This window comes from Arachis ipaensis, chromosome B07 (genome assembly GCF_000816755.2).
Source record: "Arachis ipaensis cultivar K30076 chromosome B07, Araip1.1, whole genome shotgun sequence".
NCBI classification, from domain to species: Eukaryota; Viridiplantae; Streptophyta; class Magnoliopsida; order Fabales; family Fabaceae; genus Arachis; species Arachis ipaensis.
In genome coordinates this window covers 80846423-80862119 of record NC_029791.2, presented here as the reverse complement: position 1 = coordinate 80862119, position 15697 = coordinate 80846423, and the positions used below count along the sequence as shown (strand labels likewise).

Below are 15697 nucleotides of genomic sequence, written 5' to 3'. Positions count from 1 at the left end.
CAAACCTCTGTAATCTTGTACACATCATGCACATACAGCTACCAGTTGACTTGCTGGTTGACACAACAAGTAATAACATGTCAACATGGTAGTCATTCCACCTGAAAGTGCCCACAGTCACATTCTGCCGCACAAGATCAACTGCCAACACCTTTGCATTAGGCATTTCACGCACCTCAAATACCTCGTTTCGTCTATCAAACCGGTGCACAACTATATTTCAAGCACGTTGCATATTTGCTTCTATCCGCTGTTGTACAAAAGTAGAGAAAGTAAATCTAGCCCGCTTGCGATCGTGAGCCTCGACACTCTTTTGCGTAAGTAGCTCGTTTAAACGATAATATGTTGCTCGGACAAGCGCCAAAACAGGGAGGTTTTGGGTACCCTTCAGTACTGAAATGCACTCGACAAGGTTTATCGTCATGGGGCCCAATCGATGTCCCTCGTCAAATGCCAATAACCAGTGTCTAAGTCCAATGGCATCGCACCACCGGGCATATGCCTCACCTCGCTCTTGCAACCTCTTATAGTTGATGTTGTACTCCTCCATTGTCCTTGAATATCCAATATTGACCACAAGTTTTTGCAAGTGTGGAACTTTGAATGACCTTAAGAAGTTGTTGCCGATGTGCCTAATACAAAACATCCACCATGCTCTTGGAGGTTGCCAATCACCTCCGGAATGATTTACTACTGCCTGGATTGACTCATGTCAGTCTGAGATTAATATCTACATGATCTCTTCTAACAACATGCTGATAGGATTAGTATTGGGCTAGCTCAATTAGAGAATTATACTATAAATAGAAATATGATGTAATAATGTGGGATATGCATGATATAATTAGAAATTCTATTTTCTCTATTTGGCCTTAATTCTAGGGATTTATCTCCTATTCTCTCTGATTATCTCTAATTCTCTATATTCTTGATGCAAATTCGTATCAAATGGTGCTTTCATTGAACAAATCTCCTATGTTTGATGGCATTGGAGATGGTTACCAGTACTTTTGAAGAGCAAAGATTTGGGATTCACTCATCTAGTTTCTGATGTTTGCAGTGGCTATTGGTGTAATGATACTGTTTTGTGCATTTCGTAATGTAGGCCATTTTGGTCCATGGATTTCAGTTCCTTGACATATGGCTTCCTCATTCAGCTTGAAACAGCAGTGATTGCCAAATGCCTAAACTGTTTAATACACTAATAGCAGGTAGTTTTGATTTAAATTTGTTTTTAAATTTCTAATAATGCATCAACATGATTGCAGTCATCCTGAATTTGCTTCTTTCTATTCTAAACAAAATATTGGATCTCTAATTCATATCTTGGATGTTCTAATTATATGACTAATTTGCAATGTTATTAAGTTGGTATCTTCTGTACAAAATTCATTTATATGACTAATTTGCAATGTTCTAATTATATGACTAATTTTGTATTGATATCAGGTGCAAGCATTTGAAATTGAATTAAAAGGGGTATGGAAAAATTCCTTAATCACATTTATCTTCAATTTTATAAAACTAATTATAGCTTTATCTCTCTGTAATCTTCTTTCTTCCTGTTCTGTGGGTTTTCTTCTCCATAGGTCGTTAGTCTCGAAGACTGGAGGGGGGCTTAAGTGATTCCCAGATCTGGAAACTTATTCTCTTTTGAATTCTGGTCGCTTAGGGTAATATTTTCAATCTGATTCTACTTTCATTGATATATTTCCATTAATTCCATCTTCAATTTTGTTTTTACAATAAATTTTCTATGTGATAATTGAATTGCTGGTTTTCTGTGCTGTTAACGTTTTCTTATTGTTTCTCGTGTGAAGGTTTCTTCTTATTTGTTTTTTTGAGCTGTTACCAGCTGGTTTCATATATCCTTTGCTAAGTTTTGTTTTTTACAGAACATTTGAACTTGTCTTTAGTAGGTGATGTTACTTTGCAATTAGTTTGTTGGGTTTTGGTCATTCAGATTGTGGTTTTTGAGCTCGGGGACCATTCTTGATGCAGTTGTTGTTTACTAATTAGTCTTATTCCCCATATTCTTATGTTCTTAGTTGGTGAATTTGCTAAACTTGATTCTGGAAGTTTTAGTATTTTCTTTGTGTGTCTTGCTCGTTAATCATTAAGTTTAATGACTGAATTTCTGGAATAAGTAATTAGTCCTTGATGTAATTGATTAATAATTTTCTCTCTTTATGTTGGTAATATGGAGGCAAATTGGTTATTCTTTTAATGATTTATGTTACTTCTTTTTGGTTCAGTTGTTTCTTTTCCGTGTTTAATAGCTAATTTCTAAGGTTCTAAGATTCCCTCTATTGCTTGAAGACCAAGACTTCCCCTTCTGATTGAAGAGCAGTAGTGCCTGAATTGAATGCATGCTCTTTTTGTTATTCTTCCTTATATATATTTTGTTTTTGTTATTATTATGTGTTCAATCAATTATATATCAAAATACATATATATCTTTTTCTATATATAATGCCCTTTCTGTGGTTTTTCTATTTCATTAGTACTATTTATTATTATTATTATTTGTAGCTGTTTGTAATTATTGAAGATAAGTATCAAGGTGCATAATTGATCTTGGAGTTATATAAGAGTGTGTCTTTTAATTTCTTATTCATATTAGGGATGGAATATGGCTCTGTTTGTAATGTATACGTATGTGATGTTATCCAAATCATGTAAATATATATAGGTAGGGCCTATATCTATTTGTATGTCACTAGGATTGTAATCAAGCATGAAATGTGCTTGAGAGGAGTCATGATCAATGTTCCCACTTGCAAATAGGGACGAAAAAATTGATTTGAACATCTATCTATTATTACTATCATGGCCCAATACCCCTTCTAAAATGTTACATTATATTACAGTTTGGAGTTTGGACTCTACACCAGTTACCCTAAACCTTATAATACTAAGTTACTAACAGTTTGTACTCTGTACCCATTAGCTTGACAACCACATATTGTTGTAATATAATCTGTTTAATTAAATAATAATTAAACAGTATAATATATGAATATAAAATAATTAGTTAGTTAGTTAATATAATATGAGTTTTATAAAAAAAATTTTTATAAATTATAATTTGAGAATAAAATATTTGCTTAATTTATTTTGAGTTTGGACTCTACACCAGTTACCCTAAACCTTATAATACTAAGTTACTAACAGTTTGTACTCTGTACCCATTAGCTTGACAACCACATATTGTTGTAATATAATCTGTTTAATTAAATAATAATTAAACAGTATAATATATGAATATAAAATAATTAGTTAGTTAGTTAATATAATATGAGTTTTATAAAAAAAATTTTTATAAATTATAATTTGAGAATAAAATATTTTCTCAATTTATTTTTTTTGTCTCTTTTTATCTTGTAGAAAAAAATTAATTTGCATATATACAATTACTTGAGAAAGAAAAGTTCACAAAGCCACTGTTACAGCCACAAAATTATCATTTGAAAGAGGTAATTACAATTTTTTTTTATAATTTCTTTTAGAGTACTATTTAAGTATTTGTTTGATATCTAATTTGCACATACAAGAATTTCTTTTTATAGTAGCGCCTGCTGATATATACTAGTTAGTTTCCTAGTTAATATGAGAGATAGAGAGAGAGAGATTTTTAATGAATAGATTTTTTAATATTCCTCTTTGTAGTCCCTCTTAATCATGTCAATCGATAAGTCATGGATTGGAAAATCATGAAACATGCACGAGTATAAAGATGGTCTAAACAAGTTTTTGGATTTCACTTTTGAGCATCGATCTCTTGGGGGTCGTCAGATTAAATGCCCTTGTTCGGTGTGTGGTTTTGGCAAGTGGCAAACAAGAGAGAAAGTTTTTGAACATTTAATAGTCAAGCCATTTCCAGAAAACTACAAAGTTTGGTATTGGCATGGTGAAGAAGCAGTTGGAGTTGGGTCACAAGCTCATCAAACTAGTCAAATTGTACAAGATGATTCGACATCTCAACATCCAATGGTAACAAAGCTCAATGACGTATTTGGAGTTGCTGGACCTGACTTGAATGAAGATGGAGATGGAGATGAAGACAACATAGAAGATGCAGAAAATGAAGAGCACAATGGAGAAAATGTAGAATTTTACAAGTTGTTGGAAGACGATAATGAGCAATTGTATGAAGGTTGCACAAAGTATTCAAAACTGTCTTTCTTGATTAGTTTGTATCACATAAAGTGCTTATACAGAATAAGCGACAAACCCATGATCGAAATCCTCAAGTTAATAAAACATGCTTTTGGAAATGCGAAGATTTCAAATACATTCTATGAGGCCAAGAAAATCATAAACAAACTAGGGCTTAATTATACCAAGATACCTGCTTGCCCTAATGACTGCATGTTATATTGGGGGGAGGAAGAAGATTTGCAAGAATGCAAAAGATGCAAGACATCTAAATGGAGCGATGCCAAAAAGCAGAAACCGGCAAAGATCTTGCGATACTTTCCACTAAAACAAAGACTTCAACGATTATTCATGTGTTCTAAAACTGCACAATCAATGCGATGGCATGCTTCGGCAGAAAAGAAAGATTCGAAGAGGAGGCATCCGCGGGATTCTGAAGCTTGGAAGACATTCGATTTACTTCATGATAAGTTTGCCGAAGATCCTCGAAATGTACGTCTTGGTCTTGCAGCTGATGGATTCAACTCTTTTGGAGCTTTACGTACAAACTATAGCATTTGGCCAGTGGTGCTTATTCCTTACAACCGACCTCCACGAGAGTGCATGAAGCCAACATCACTTTTCTTGTCAATGATTATTCCCGGAGAGAAAATACCGGGAAACAACATAGACGTATACTTACAACCTCTTATCAAGGAGTTAAAAGAGTTGTGGCATGATGGTGTTCAAACATTAGATAGGTTCAAGAATGAAATGTTTACATTATGAGTAGCATTAATGTGGACAATTAGTGATTTTCCAGGCCTTGGTAACTTATTTGGGTGGAACGTACACAGTAAATATGCTTGTCCCACATGTAACTTCAACGCTGATTCATATACATTAAAGCATGGTGGAAAATGGTATTTTTTGGGGCATCACCGTAAGACTAAAGTGAAATAAGTAACTTGTTTGTATTTCTTTTTCTTTCTTTTTTATAAGATAATACTATTTTTTATTCTTTCTCTTTTTTTTATAAGTAGGAGAAGATTGAAGCACATAGCAGCCAACAACCAATGGAATCAACTGTTAATTCTCCTCTTGATGCTCTTGGAGTAGTTTTTGGGAAAGAGCACCCTGTCGTGTTTGAGGTTTAGGTATTGGAGCTGCTCCAACAATTGCTTTCAAGAACAACACTACAAGGATTAGTCAAATGTATTTAGGTTCTTCAAATGATGTTGGCACATCATCTACTTGTGATCCAAATGTGCAAGAAGAGTTGGATACTGTTAAATGTAACAACCCTAGTTTTTGAAAATTAAATAATTAGTTATTTGTGATTTATTTTATTTGATGATAATTTTATTTTAAGGAAATTATTTTACTAAAGGAAATTAAATAAATTTTCATAATAATTGAAGTTTAAACTAATTAGAATTTTTATATAATCTTTATTGGATATTTGATATGATTGAAATTATAATTTTAGTAATTAAAAAATAAGAAAGAATTGTACCGTTCAATTTAAGTAATTTTTATTATGAATGAATTATGTTCTATTTTATTAATTTATACTCTTAGAGATTAATTTACTAGAAATAATTAGTTTGATTTTTATAAATAGTTTAAGTTTAAGTTAATTAATGTTTAAGTAAAATTTTTATTATAATTAGTTATTCTACACAAATTGAAATTAGAGTTTTGATAATAGAAATATAATAAAAAGAAAAATTAATATTGATTTTAAACTATATTTTATAAAAATATGATTAATATGCTTATTTTATAATTTAAACTAGAAATAATTAATTGAACTTAGCAATATGTTGATAACCAGTATTCTTAGATATTTTTAAGAGAGTATATTTGGTTTTAAAATTACTCTACCCTCCAATTTTATCAAAATATCTATTCAAATCTATCCATATTCCTTTATAAAATCCTAATTTCTAACCCAAATTCCCAAAATTAATTTAGAACGCTAATTTTCCCAATTCCTAACCCTACACAGCCATAGCCTCACCCTCACCTTCCTTCAATGTAACATTCACACACAGCAGCAAAACAGAGAGGAAAGAGAGAGGGAAGAGCAGCTACCCCACCGCCGCCGTGACTGCCGGACTGTCGCACACAAGGATCCCACGCCACCATCGCCAGCGTCGCCCAGCCTTGCCCGCGCTGCAGCGCCTTCTGTCAGCTGTTCGTGGAGATATGGAGAGCATCGCCGTCGAAGCCACGCCGTCGAAGCCATGCCGTCGTGGAAGGAACTAGAGGAGGGAGACGAGCCTGAGCCAAAGATCGGGAGGAAGAGGGCGTCGCCGTGCCTCTCATTGCCGTCGTGCATTGGTGCCATCGAAGGAGCCGCCACTGGAGGAGGAGGGTTTGCTGGATGCTACTGTCACCAACATCGCAGAATACACACATAGTAGAGGAAGAAAGGATCTTCACCGCGCCAAGTTGTCGTGCTGTGATCAGAAGCCGTTGCCATCAGAAAGCCCATCTGCGGTGAGAGAGAGAGTTCACGATGGTTGGAACCATTGTCCTTTGCTCAGCCTCTGTTTTTGCTATTATTTATGTTGGCTCAGCCATTACTGCCACTAGAGCTGCCCGGAAACCCTGTTGCTACTCCGTTATTTTATTGTAAGCTATCTGTAGTTCCAATTCTATTGAACTCATTTCAATTTCTGACTTCATTGAATTTGAACTCTCTATTTTGTTGCCACCATGGTTACTACTGCGAGAGTGAAGAGTGATCGGAAATAATGCTGCTGCCGTCGATCGGAGATGCCAAACTGTTGCTGCTCTTACTCTATACTACTCTGTGCTGCTCTATTCAGCCCCTGCCTCAGGTTTCGTAGTTACCGGAGCCCTCTGTCACTAGGAAACAATATTGGAGCTGCCTAGAACCACTTTGGTTACTGCCCAGAAAATAAAACGAGTGTTGGAACTGCTAACGGAGCTGCTGTGTTTGGCGATTTTCATGAGTTTCGACATCGATGTAGGGGATTTATTTTTCAAAATTTAACGGTTTAAATTCTAGAATGCGTACAAAGTTAATTGGATAAGTGCAAATGGTTAATGACGGTTAAAAAATTATTTAGTTGATATGAATAACTTGAAATGCATTTGAAATTTGTTAGTTGTTGTGATTATTCTGAGCTGTGACTGGAATTAGATGTGGTTGTGAATAATGATTAATTTAGTGTAATTTATTAAATAAAAATATACTGAGTTAATTATTGAAAAGCTGTCGTATGTATAATTGATGAATTGAGTTTGGATTATTGCTGTGAATGTGACTGGTTTTGTTGTTATGAGAGATTAATGGTGGAATAAGTTTGGTTTGAGGTTGTGAAATTTGGATTAAGTTTGATATTGTTTTAGTGCTTCAACTGGAGTATTGTTCAGGTTATGGCTGTGAATGTCCTTGGGTTTTGTTATTGTGAGTGTTTGAAGCTATAATTGATATTGATTTTTTCTGATTTTGATTGAATTGTTGAAAAATTCTGATTCTATGTGATTATACTGAATTAGTTGAGTTGTGTAGCTATATTTTGGTTTTTGAGAGTAAGTGCTTGTTGTTGTTTTTAGTTATCTGATGTATTGGAATGGTTGTGAAATTGACTTGTGATTGGTTGGAATTGGTTTTGGTAGTTGTTAATGTTGATTCGTGATTAATTAGGATTAAGTTTGAGAATTGTTAAAAGATTGAGGTTTGATTATTAAATTGACCTTTTCATGAAATCTGAATTTAGAGATAAAATAACTCTAAAAGTATAAGGATAACTTGTGATAGTTGGAAACTATATGGAGCAGAATTTTTAGGTGAACATAGTAGTTGGTTATAAGAGAACTGGAATTTTGTGAATATTACATACTCTATGTGTTTTGGTGTCAATATTGCTAAGATTTTGTTTAAGTTAGGAGATAATGTGTTTTGGGTATTTGGAAAGTGAAAAACTGTTAGTCCTTTGGTTAAAATAATTTATGAATTGATCAAATTGAAGTTGGACTGATGGATTATGTGGGAGTGGCGGATTATGGCTGAATTGTTAATTATTGCGGATTATTAAATTTCTAATTGATTGAGAATCTGCTGTGATAATTGTTGACAAAGGTTTGATGAGATGTTAAGAAAGAGGGAACCCGTAAGGGTGGTAAAGTCCGAGTTTTAAGGGAGGTGCTGCCGAAATTTTATAAAATCTGAGGTTTTATTTGAGAAGTTATTTTAGATGATTTGAACTTGGAAAATTATATTATTTGAGTTTTATTTAGTTAAGAAAAGAATTATAATATTTTGAGTTCGATTTACCAAGGAAAGGCCTATGTTTCGAATTTAAGTTATTTAAGAAAGAAATTATGTTTTGAGTTTGATTCAATATAGAAAAAAATTATGATTTGGGCTTAAAGTAAAGGATTAGCTTTTAGAAATTTATGAATTTATATTATAACATTTGAGTTGGGATAGTAAAGAGAAAGATGATTTTCTTGAGTCTTTTGATAGAGAATTAAACTGGAAAACTGTTTTAAAGTTGGTTCGAGTTAAGATTGCTAAAGTAAAAATTATGAAATCATTTGATGATTAAGATTTTTATAGACAAATGCCTGAGGAATTAAGAAAGGTTTAAGGAAAATTATTAAAAATTTAAAGGGGAAAACAGAATGGGGAACTGATATATGGATTGTTGAGCTTTAGAAAGGAAAATGAAAAGTGATAAAAGGAGGGAAAACCCCACGAACTATTAGTTGTTTAACTACGGGGAAAACCCATAACTTGATAATTGGTTAAATTCGGGAAGTACCCACGAACTGAATGATCATTGATCTCGGGGAAACGTATAAATTGTTATTTGTTTTAAATGCGGGAAAACCCATGAATTGATAATCATTGATTACGGGAATAACCCACTAACTGTTATATGTTGATCTTGGAAAAACCCACGAACTGAGGATCATTGTTTTGTTTGTGAATTGATCTCGGGGACGCCCACGAACTGAGGATCACTGTTTCCCCTTGTGCGTATATTATGGGTTCGGGCTTTGCGCTGACTATCGGTAGTCACGAAGGAGTGGTATTCTTACCACCGACACATATGCACTAAGGACACAAAAGGAAGCCATATCTGGGACTTGTTCCTAGGTAATGTCGGGCTGCAGGGTGTAAACCGACACGTGAGCTCATGGCCTGCTTAGGACAGACATGCATCATAGTGGTTGTGCATTTGCATTTGGTTGTGTTTGCTTGTATTACTTCTCTATGATTGTGTTGTTTGTTTTATTGTGATTTGTTTGTGTGTTGAATTGAGTTTCTTACTTGTGCTAGTAGTCTGTGAATGTATAGAGATGATTAATAACTGTTTGTTGTGACTGAGAATCAATTATGTGGCTGAAAGATATTTTATATGACAAATTTTGTGATTGAGATCTGTTTTGGTTTTAGGAATTTAAAGAAAGTAATTATTTATCTAAAGTAAGATTAAAAAGTATTTTAAAGGGTTTGACAAAGATAGTTTATTAAGCAAAGTTAATTATTTACATGTTAATCATTACTTTTACGGCATTCCCATTCCCTACTGAGAACGTGTGGTTTGTTCTCACCCCAAAATCTTCCACCCTTTCAGTGACACAGGTTCGAAGACTCGGTATGAAGCTGCAGACAATTAGCAGGACTTTACTTGTATTTCATGTTGTTTTTATACAGTTTCCTCGCCCTTGTTACTTTAGTTTTTATTTTATACAGAGGGATAGGAGTTGTACTTGAGTTTTATTTAATTTATTTTGTATAATATTTATTATTATTAATAATTATGTGATTATTATACTTGGTGATGTTTGCTATATGATTTTAATTAATAAAAACAAAATTTTTTTGGAATTTTCTATAAAACTAAATCACGATATCGAACTAAAGGCTCAATAGTAAATAGTTAATAAAGGAAAACAGGTAAGTAACGCCTTACTTTTGGTACGATCATGACGTTCTGGAAGTTGGGTCGTTACATTAAAGCGTAATTGCAAGCGCTAGTCTCCTATATTGCTTCTAAGGAAGGAGGTAAAATTGCAATACAATTGGCTGGAATGTTCCCTACTCAACAAGTTTCATAGGTACATTCATATTCTGCTTATGATTCCTATTATTAATATAATTAGTAGTAGTGCTAGCTTATGCTAGAGTGATAGTAAACTTTGTCTTGTGTGTACATTATTTTGCATTAATATTTAACGGTATTTAACGGTATCAACTTTAGTCGTTGTTCTCAACCTCTCTTCACATGAAATTGTTGAAACAAATTTTCATGTAAAATAATCCATTATCAATATGGAAGATTTCCACATTGAGCCCGATCTAAATATTAATAAGAAACGTACACCTTATACAATTCCAATCATGTATTCTTCTTTTATCAAAACCCTAGGCATATGTGAATGAAAACTATAGGTAAGATACAGAATTGTTAGTATATGTTCTTGACTTTGCTTACTTGCTCAGTTGCTCTTGATAGCATTGCTGAAGGGGTAGTAAGTATAACTTGTGGAGTTGTGGCCGTATGTGGATTAATTCTATCTTAGAACCTAGAAAGTATAGTTCTATTTTGTCAATAACCTTTAGAAATTGAGATCTTTTGTATAAGGTGTTTATTTAACTGTTGATTTATAAATTTTATAGTTCAATGTGTGAAAACAGAGTCGAATTTTTTTGTTTCAAAACAAATACAACGTACTGAAAGATGGAAGAATTTTAAAGTGATGGAACTTTGTAAAATTTGTTCATGAATCAATTTATACCACTTGTATGAAAAAATTTATTCATTATTGTATCAATGCTATGTAATTAGACATGATAAATGTATATAAATATATGCCTTTTTCTTGCATTTCTTGTGCTCATAATAGTTATATTTTTATTGTAGGGATTGGATCAGGAGAGTGAGATTCCATCACCAAAAGAGTTAGGAAGTAGGTCTTCTGCAGCAAGCAACAAAGAAGCATGACCTTGCTTGATATGTTAAGACGTATATTAAGAATTATATGTTAAGACGTATTATTGAAAAATGTTATATTGAAACTTTGTTTTTGGATTATGACATCTCAATTATGACTTGGATTATGACTTTTGGATCATGTATGAATTAAAAATCATCTTATGATGTTAGATTTATGATTATGCCTTTTGGTTATTACGAGATTTTTAAGTGAGTTTCGAAAATATCACTTTAAATTGGTAGTTTCAATCTTATTCTAAAAAGCATAAAATTGTCATCATAATTAGGTACAAACGGCGGTTAGAAACCCCCATTTTAAAGGAAAACGATGCCATTATACGCTAGTAGAAATGGCGGTTAAAAACTACCATTTTAAACACAAAAGATGCCATTATAACCTGGTAAAAATGGCAGCTAGAAACTGCCATTTTAAACACAAAAGATGCCATTATAACCTGGTAAAAAGGGCGGTTATAATGGTAAATCCAACTGCCATTTTAAACAGAAATGATGCCACAACATCTTGGTAAAAACGACGGCTGTTCAAAAACCGCCATTTTAATACTCAAAAAACCGTCGTAATAACCAGAATGGCGCCCAGAATAACGGCATTTCTTGGAGGCACTAATTTTGGTCATAATGGCGGTTCTAACTGCCGTAATTCCAAAAATAACTGTCGTTTTAACCCCTTTTTTGTAGTGAAAGTAGTGTATATTAATTATACAAATGCTATAAATATTCTGTAACATATCAATATTATTAAAATAAAATGACAATAATCTTTAAACTATTATAATTTGAAAATATTATAATTAATAAATAATTATAATATTATGTTATTGAAAATAATATTTAATATTAAAAAATATAATTATTAAATTATTAATATTATTTATTAATTATAATAATTATATTTTTTAATATTAAATATTATTTTCAATAACATAATATTATAATTAAAACTATTTAAAAAAATCTAAAAAAAGCTTTAATTTTCTTAGAGAAAATATAATTATTAAATTATTAATATTATTTATTAATTATAATAATTATATTTTTTAATATTAAATATTATTTTCAATAACATAATATTATAATTAAAACTATTTAAAAAAATCTAAAAAAAGCTTTAATTTTCTTAGAGAAAATATAATTATTATAATTAATAAATAATAATATTTCAATATTGATGTTTTAAAGTTTAATAATTAATAATTTTAATGTTTCATAAATAATAATAAATTATTATAACTTGTAAATATCATAATGTTTATGTTTAATGTTTGTTAATATTTAATTTTTTGGTAAAGCATGTTTTTTGTCCTTGATGTTTGTTAAATATATTTAAAAAATTTCTAAGTTTTATTTTGTTACAATTTTGTCCCTGAAATTTTCAATTTGCATCAAATATATTTTTAACAGCTAAAGCTTGGTAAAATTCTTTCTAAGCACTAAAGATTTTTTCGATCAACTTCTGCTTTGCCAATCAACCTTCTAGTACTAATGGTGTAGTTAAACCTGGACTACACTTCTAATACGTGAGCATCTTATACCCCATTTTACTATCATTTTCTAGTTTTTTTTTGTTAGATTTTATTTATTTTTACTTGATTTTAGTGCAAAAACCACCTTTCGATGCAACTTTGAGTTTTTCTTGCATTTTTATGATTTTAGGTGAAATTCAGAGCAGTTTGGAGAAGTCTAAAGCAAGAAAGAAAAATGTTGGCAGCACCCCCTGGGTGCTGAACGCCCAAGCGTTTAACACCAACAGGGGGTACAAACCAGAGACCCACGCTTCCCCACTTGGGCCATTCTTGAAGTTAAACGCCAGCAGTAGCCCGATTCACACCTCTTTGGGCCTGCAAGTAGATTTAGCACTTCTTAGTTTTATCTTATTTTTTTTGTAATTTTTATTTAGAAAATAATATCTTTTAGGTCTAGTATTTATTATTTGGTTAGTATTTAAAGTAAAAGATCACTTTGGTTTAGAATCTTCTCCCTTCCGCACTTTTCAGAACCCTATTTTCTCTATAAGTTATGAGCAACTAATCCTCCTGGTTAAGGTTAGGAGCTATATTTATTTCTATGGATTAAGATTCTTATTTTGCTATTTTAATATATGTCTGATTCAATTCTAAGGTGTTGTTTTTATTCTTAATCTTATGAACTGGGTGGAACGAGAGTATGGCCCTTTTTAACATAAGTTCTTGTGATTCTCGAGAGAGTTATCTCGCTTGAACTACAGCTTGAAAACACTCCTCCTAGACGGATAAGGACACAACCTGATGGGGATAAGCAACATCTACTCAGCCAGGATTGGGGTGATTAGGGCATTTGTGGTATAAACTAGTTTTCTAAACTTCTCCCTCTAATCTGAATTGAGTGACCACGAGAGTGGCGTTTGATGAGGATTCGGGGAGATTAAGTCACTAAGAGATTAGGATTTAATCACTTATGATTTTCCATAGAATAAATCATTCATTGTTAAAATAGTTGGTAAGACATTTTAATCCAGAAAAAGTAAACATCTACGAGATCTTAACTGATTTCTCATCATTGTTTTACACCAAACCTTTACTTGCTTTTCTTTATTTGCTTGTTTATTGTCTTGTGTGTTTACAACAACAACAAATCTATTTACTGTTTCCCTGACTAAGTCCAACAGGATAACCATTGCTTGCTTAGTTCAGCATTACTCGTGGGATCAACCCTCATTCACCGGAGGTATTACTTGAATGACCCGGTGCACTTGCCGGTTAAGTTGTGCGAGTTCTAATTTCGCACACCAAGTTTTTGGCGCCGTTGCCAAGGATTGTTCGTGATTGACAATACCAGTTGTCTTGTTGCTTAGATTAGGTTTTTTTATTAGTTTTTGTTTATTTATTTTTCTTTTTAATTTTTAATTTTTAGTTTGTTTATTTTTCTTAATTTTTATTTTTATCTTATTTATTTTTCTTTAATTTCTGATTTTATGTTTGGTGTCTTTTAATGTGTTCCCTTTTTCAATTTTTTTTCAAAAATTTTAGTTTTTTTCTCATTCTTATTTTCGAAATTTTTAGTTTAATAGCGTGTTTTAATTTATTTTATTTCTTATTTTTTTAGATATCTAATAGGGAGTTCTTTATACTTTGACTTAGAGACTCCTACTTTTTCTTTATTTCTTGTTGTTTATGAGCAAGAACAGGGACAAAGAGCCCCCTTCTCGAGTTTGATTCTGAACTTGAAAGAACCTTGAGGTGGCGTTTCCAACAAGCTAAGGCTTACAAAGCCAGAGAAAATCTCAAGGAAACCTTTGAGAAGGAAGTTGAAGAGATCACTATGGCAGCTAATGGAGGGAACTGGAATGCTAAAGAGCAAGAAAGGAAGCTGGTCGGCTCATATACTGCACCCACACCAGATTTCTCAATGTATATCTATACCTGCCATTGGTGCTAATATTTTCGAGCTCAAGCCTCAGTTAGTCACTCTGGTGTAGCAGAACTGTCAGTTTCATGGACTCCCACAGGAAGACCCAACAAATTCATATCTGACTTCCTAAAGATCTGTGACACTATTAAGACGAATGGAGTGAACCCTGAGGTTTACAAGCTCATGCTCTTTCCTTTTGCTATAAGGGACAGAGCAATACAGTGGCTTAATTCTCAGCCCAAAGAGAGCCTAGACACATGGGACAAGGTGGTAACTGGATTTCTAACCAAGTTCTTTCTACCCCAGAAGATGAGTAAGCTTAGAGTGGATGTCCAAACCTTCATATAGAAATATGGAGAGTCTCTCTATGAGGCATGGGGGAGATACAAGCAAATGATCAGAAGATGCCCTCCTGACATAGTTTGAGATTGGACCAGGCTACAGATATTTTATGATGGCCTCTCTGATAAGGCCAAGATGTCTTTGGATCACTTTACAGGTGGTTCTCTATACATGAAGAAGATGCCTGAAGAGGCAAATGAGCTTATTGAGATGGTTGCCAACAACCAGTACATGTACACTTCTGAGAGGAACCCTGTGAACATTGGGACTACTCAAAAGAGAGGAGTCATAGAAATGGACACACTAGATGCTATTTTGGCTCAAAACAAGCTCATGTCCCAGCAGATAAGCATGATCTCTCAGCACTTGACCAGGATGCAGGTTTTAGCTGTCAACACTCAAGATGCATCCTATGGCATGACTGGGAGCCACACCCAAGGGGATGTTTATGACATTGCTCAGCCCACTATAGAGAAAGTAAATTACATGGGAAATTCCTCTAAAAATCCCAATAATAATCCCTATGTAAATTCTTTCAATCAAGGATGGAGGAACCACCCTAACTTTGGGTGGAGGGAGCAGTAGAAGCCTCAACAGGGCTTCAACAATATCCAGGGTGGAACCAATCAAAATAGGTTCAACAATAGGCAGTTCTAACCCTCTCAGCAGCAGATGGAGATATCCAAACACAGCCTCTCTGACTTAGCCACAATAGTCTCTGACCTTTGAAAGACCACTCACAGCTTTATGCAAGAAACTCGGTCTTGCATTCGGGACTTGGAAATAAAAGTGGGTCAGTTGAGCAGCAGGATACCTGAGAGACCTCC

The 15697-nt window shown here is 33.2% G+C and overlaps 1 protein-coding gene across 5 annotated transcripts; it reads left to right on the top strand.

Moving 5' to 3' along the window:
* On the top strand, nt 742–11197 carry LOC107607378. Of its 5 annotated transcripts, none has more exons than XM_021105983.1 (5): nt 742–1211; nt 1450–1479; nt 1590–1673; nt 3388–3476; nt 3670–5070. In XM_021105983.1, the coding sequence occupies exon 5, from the start codon at nt 3721–3723 to the stop codon at nt 4924–4926; it is 1206 nt and encodes a 401-aa protein (XP_020961642.1). In that variant the 5' UTR covers nt 742–1211; nt 1450–1479; nt 1590–1673; nt 3388–3476; nt 3670–3720; the 3' UTR covers nt 4927–5070. The 5 variants fall into 5 exon arrangements, 2 of the variants coding, with proteins under 2 accessions (XP_020961642.1, XP_016164827.1); XR_002350058.1 differs by lacking the exons at nt 742–1211; nt 1450–1479; nt 3670–5070 and adding exons at nt 5181–5432; nt 10145–10242; nt 11049–11197 and having other exon boundaries at nt 1490–1673; XR_002350057.1 differs by lacking the exons at nt 742–1211; nt 1450–1479; nt 3670–5070 and adding exons at nt 5181–5432; nt 10145–10189; nt 11049–11196 and having other exon boundaries at nt 1490–1673.

Coding starts and splice junctions, on each gene's coding strand:
- LOC107607378 (XM_021105983.1), top strand. CDS start 3,721: ATGCACGAGTATAAAGATGGTCTAAACAAGTTTTTGGATTTCACTTTT.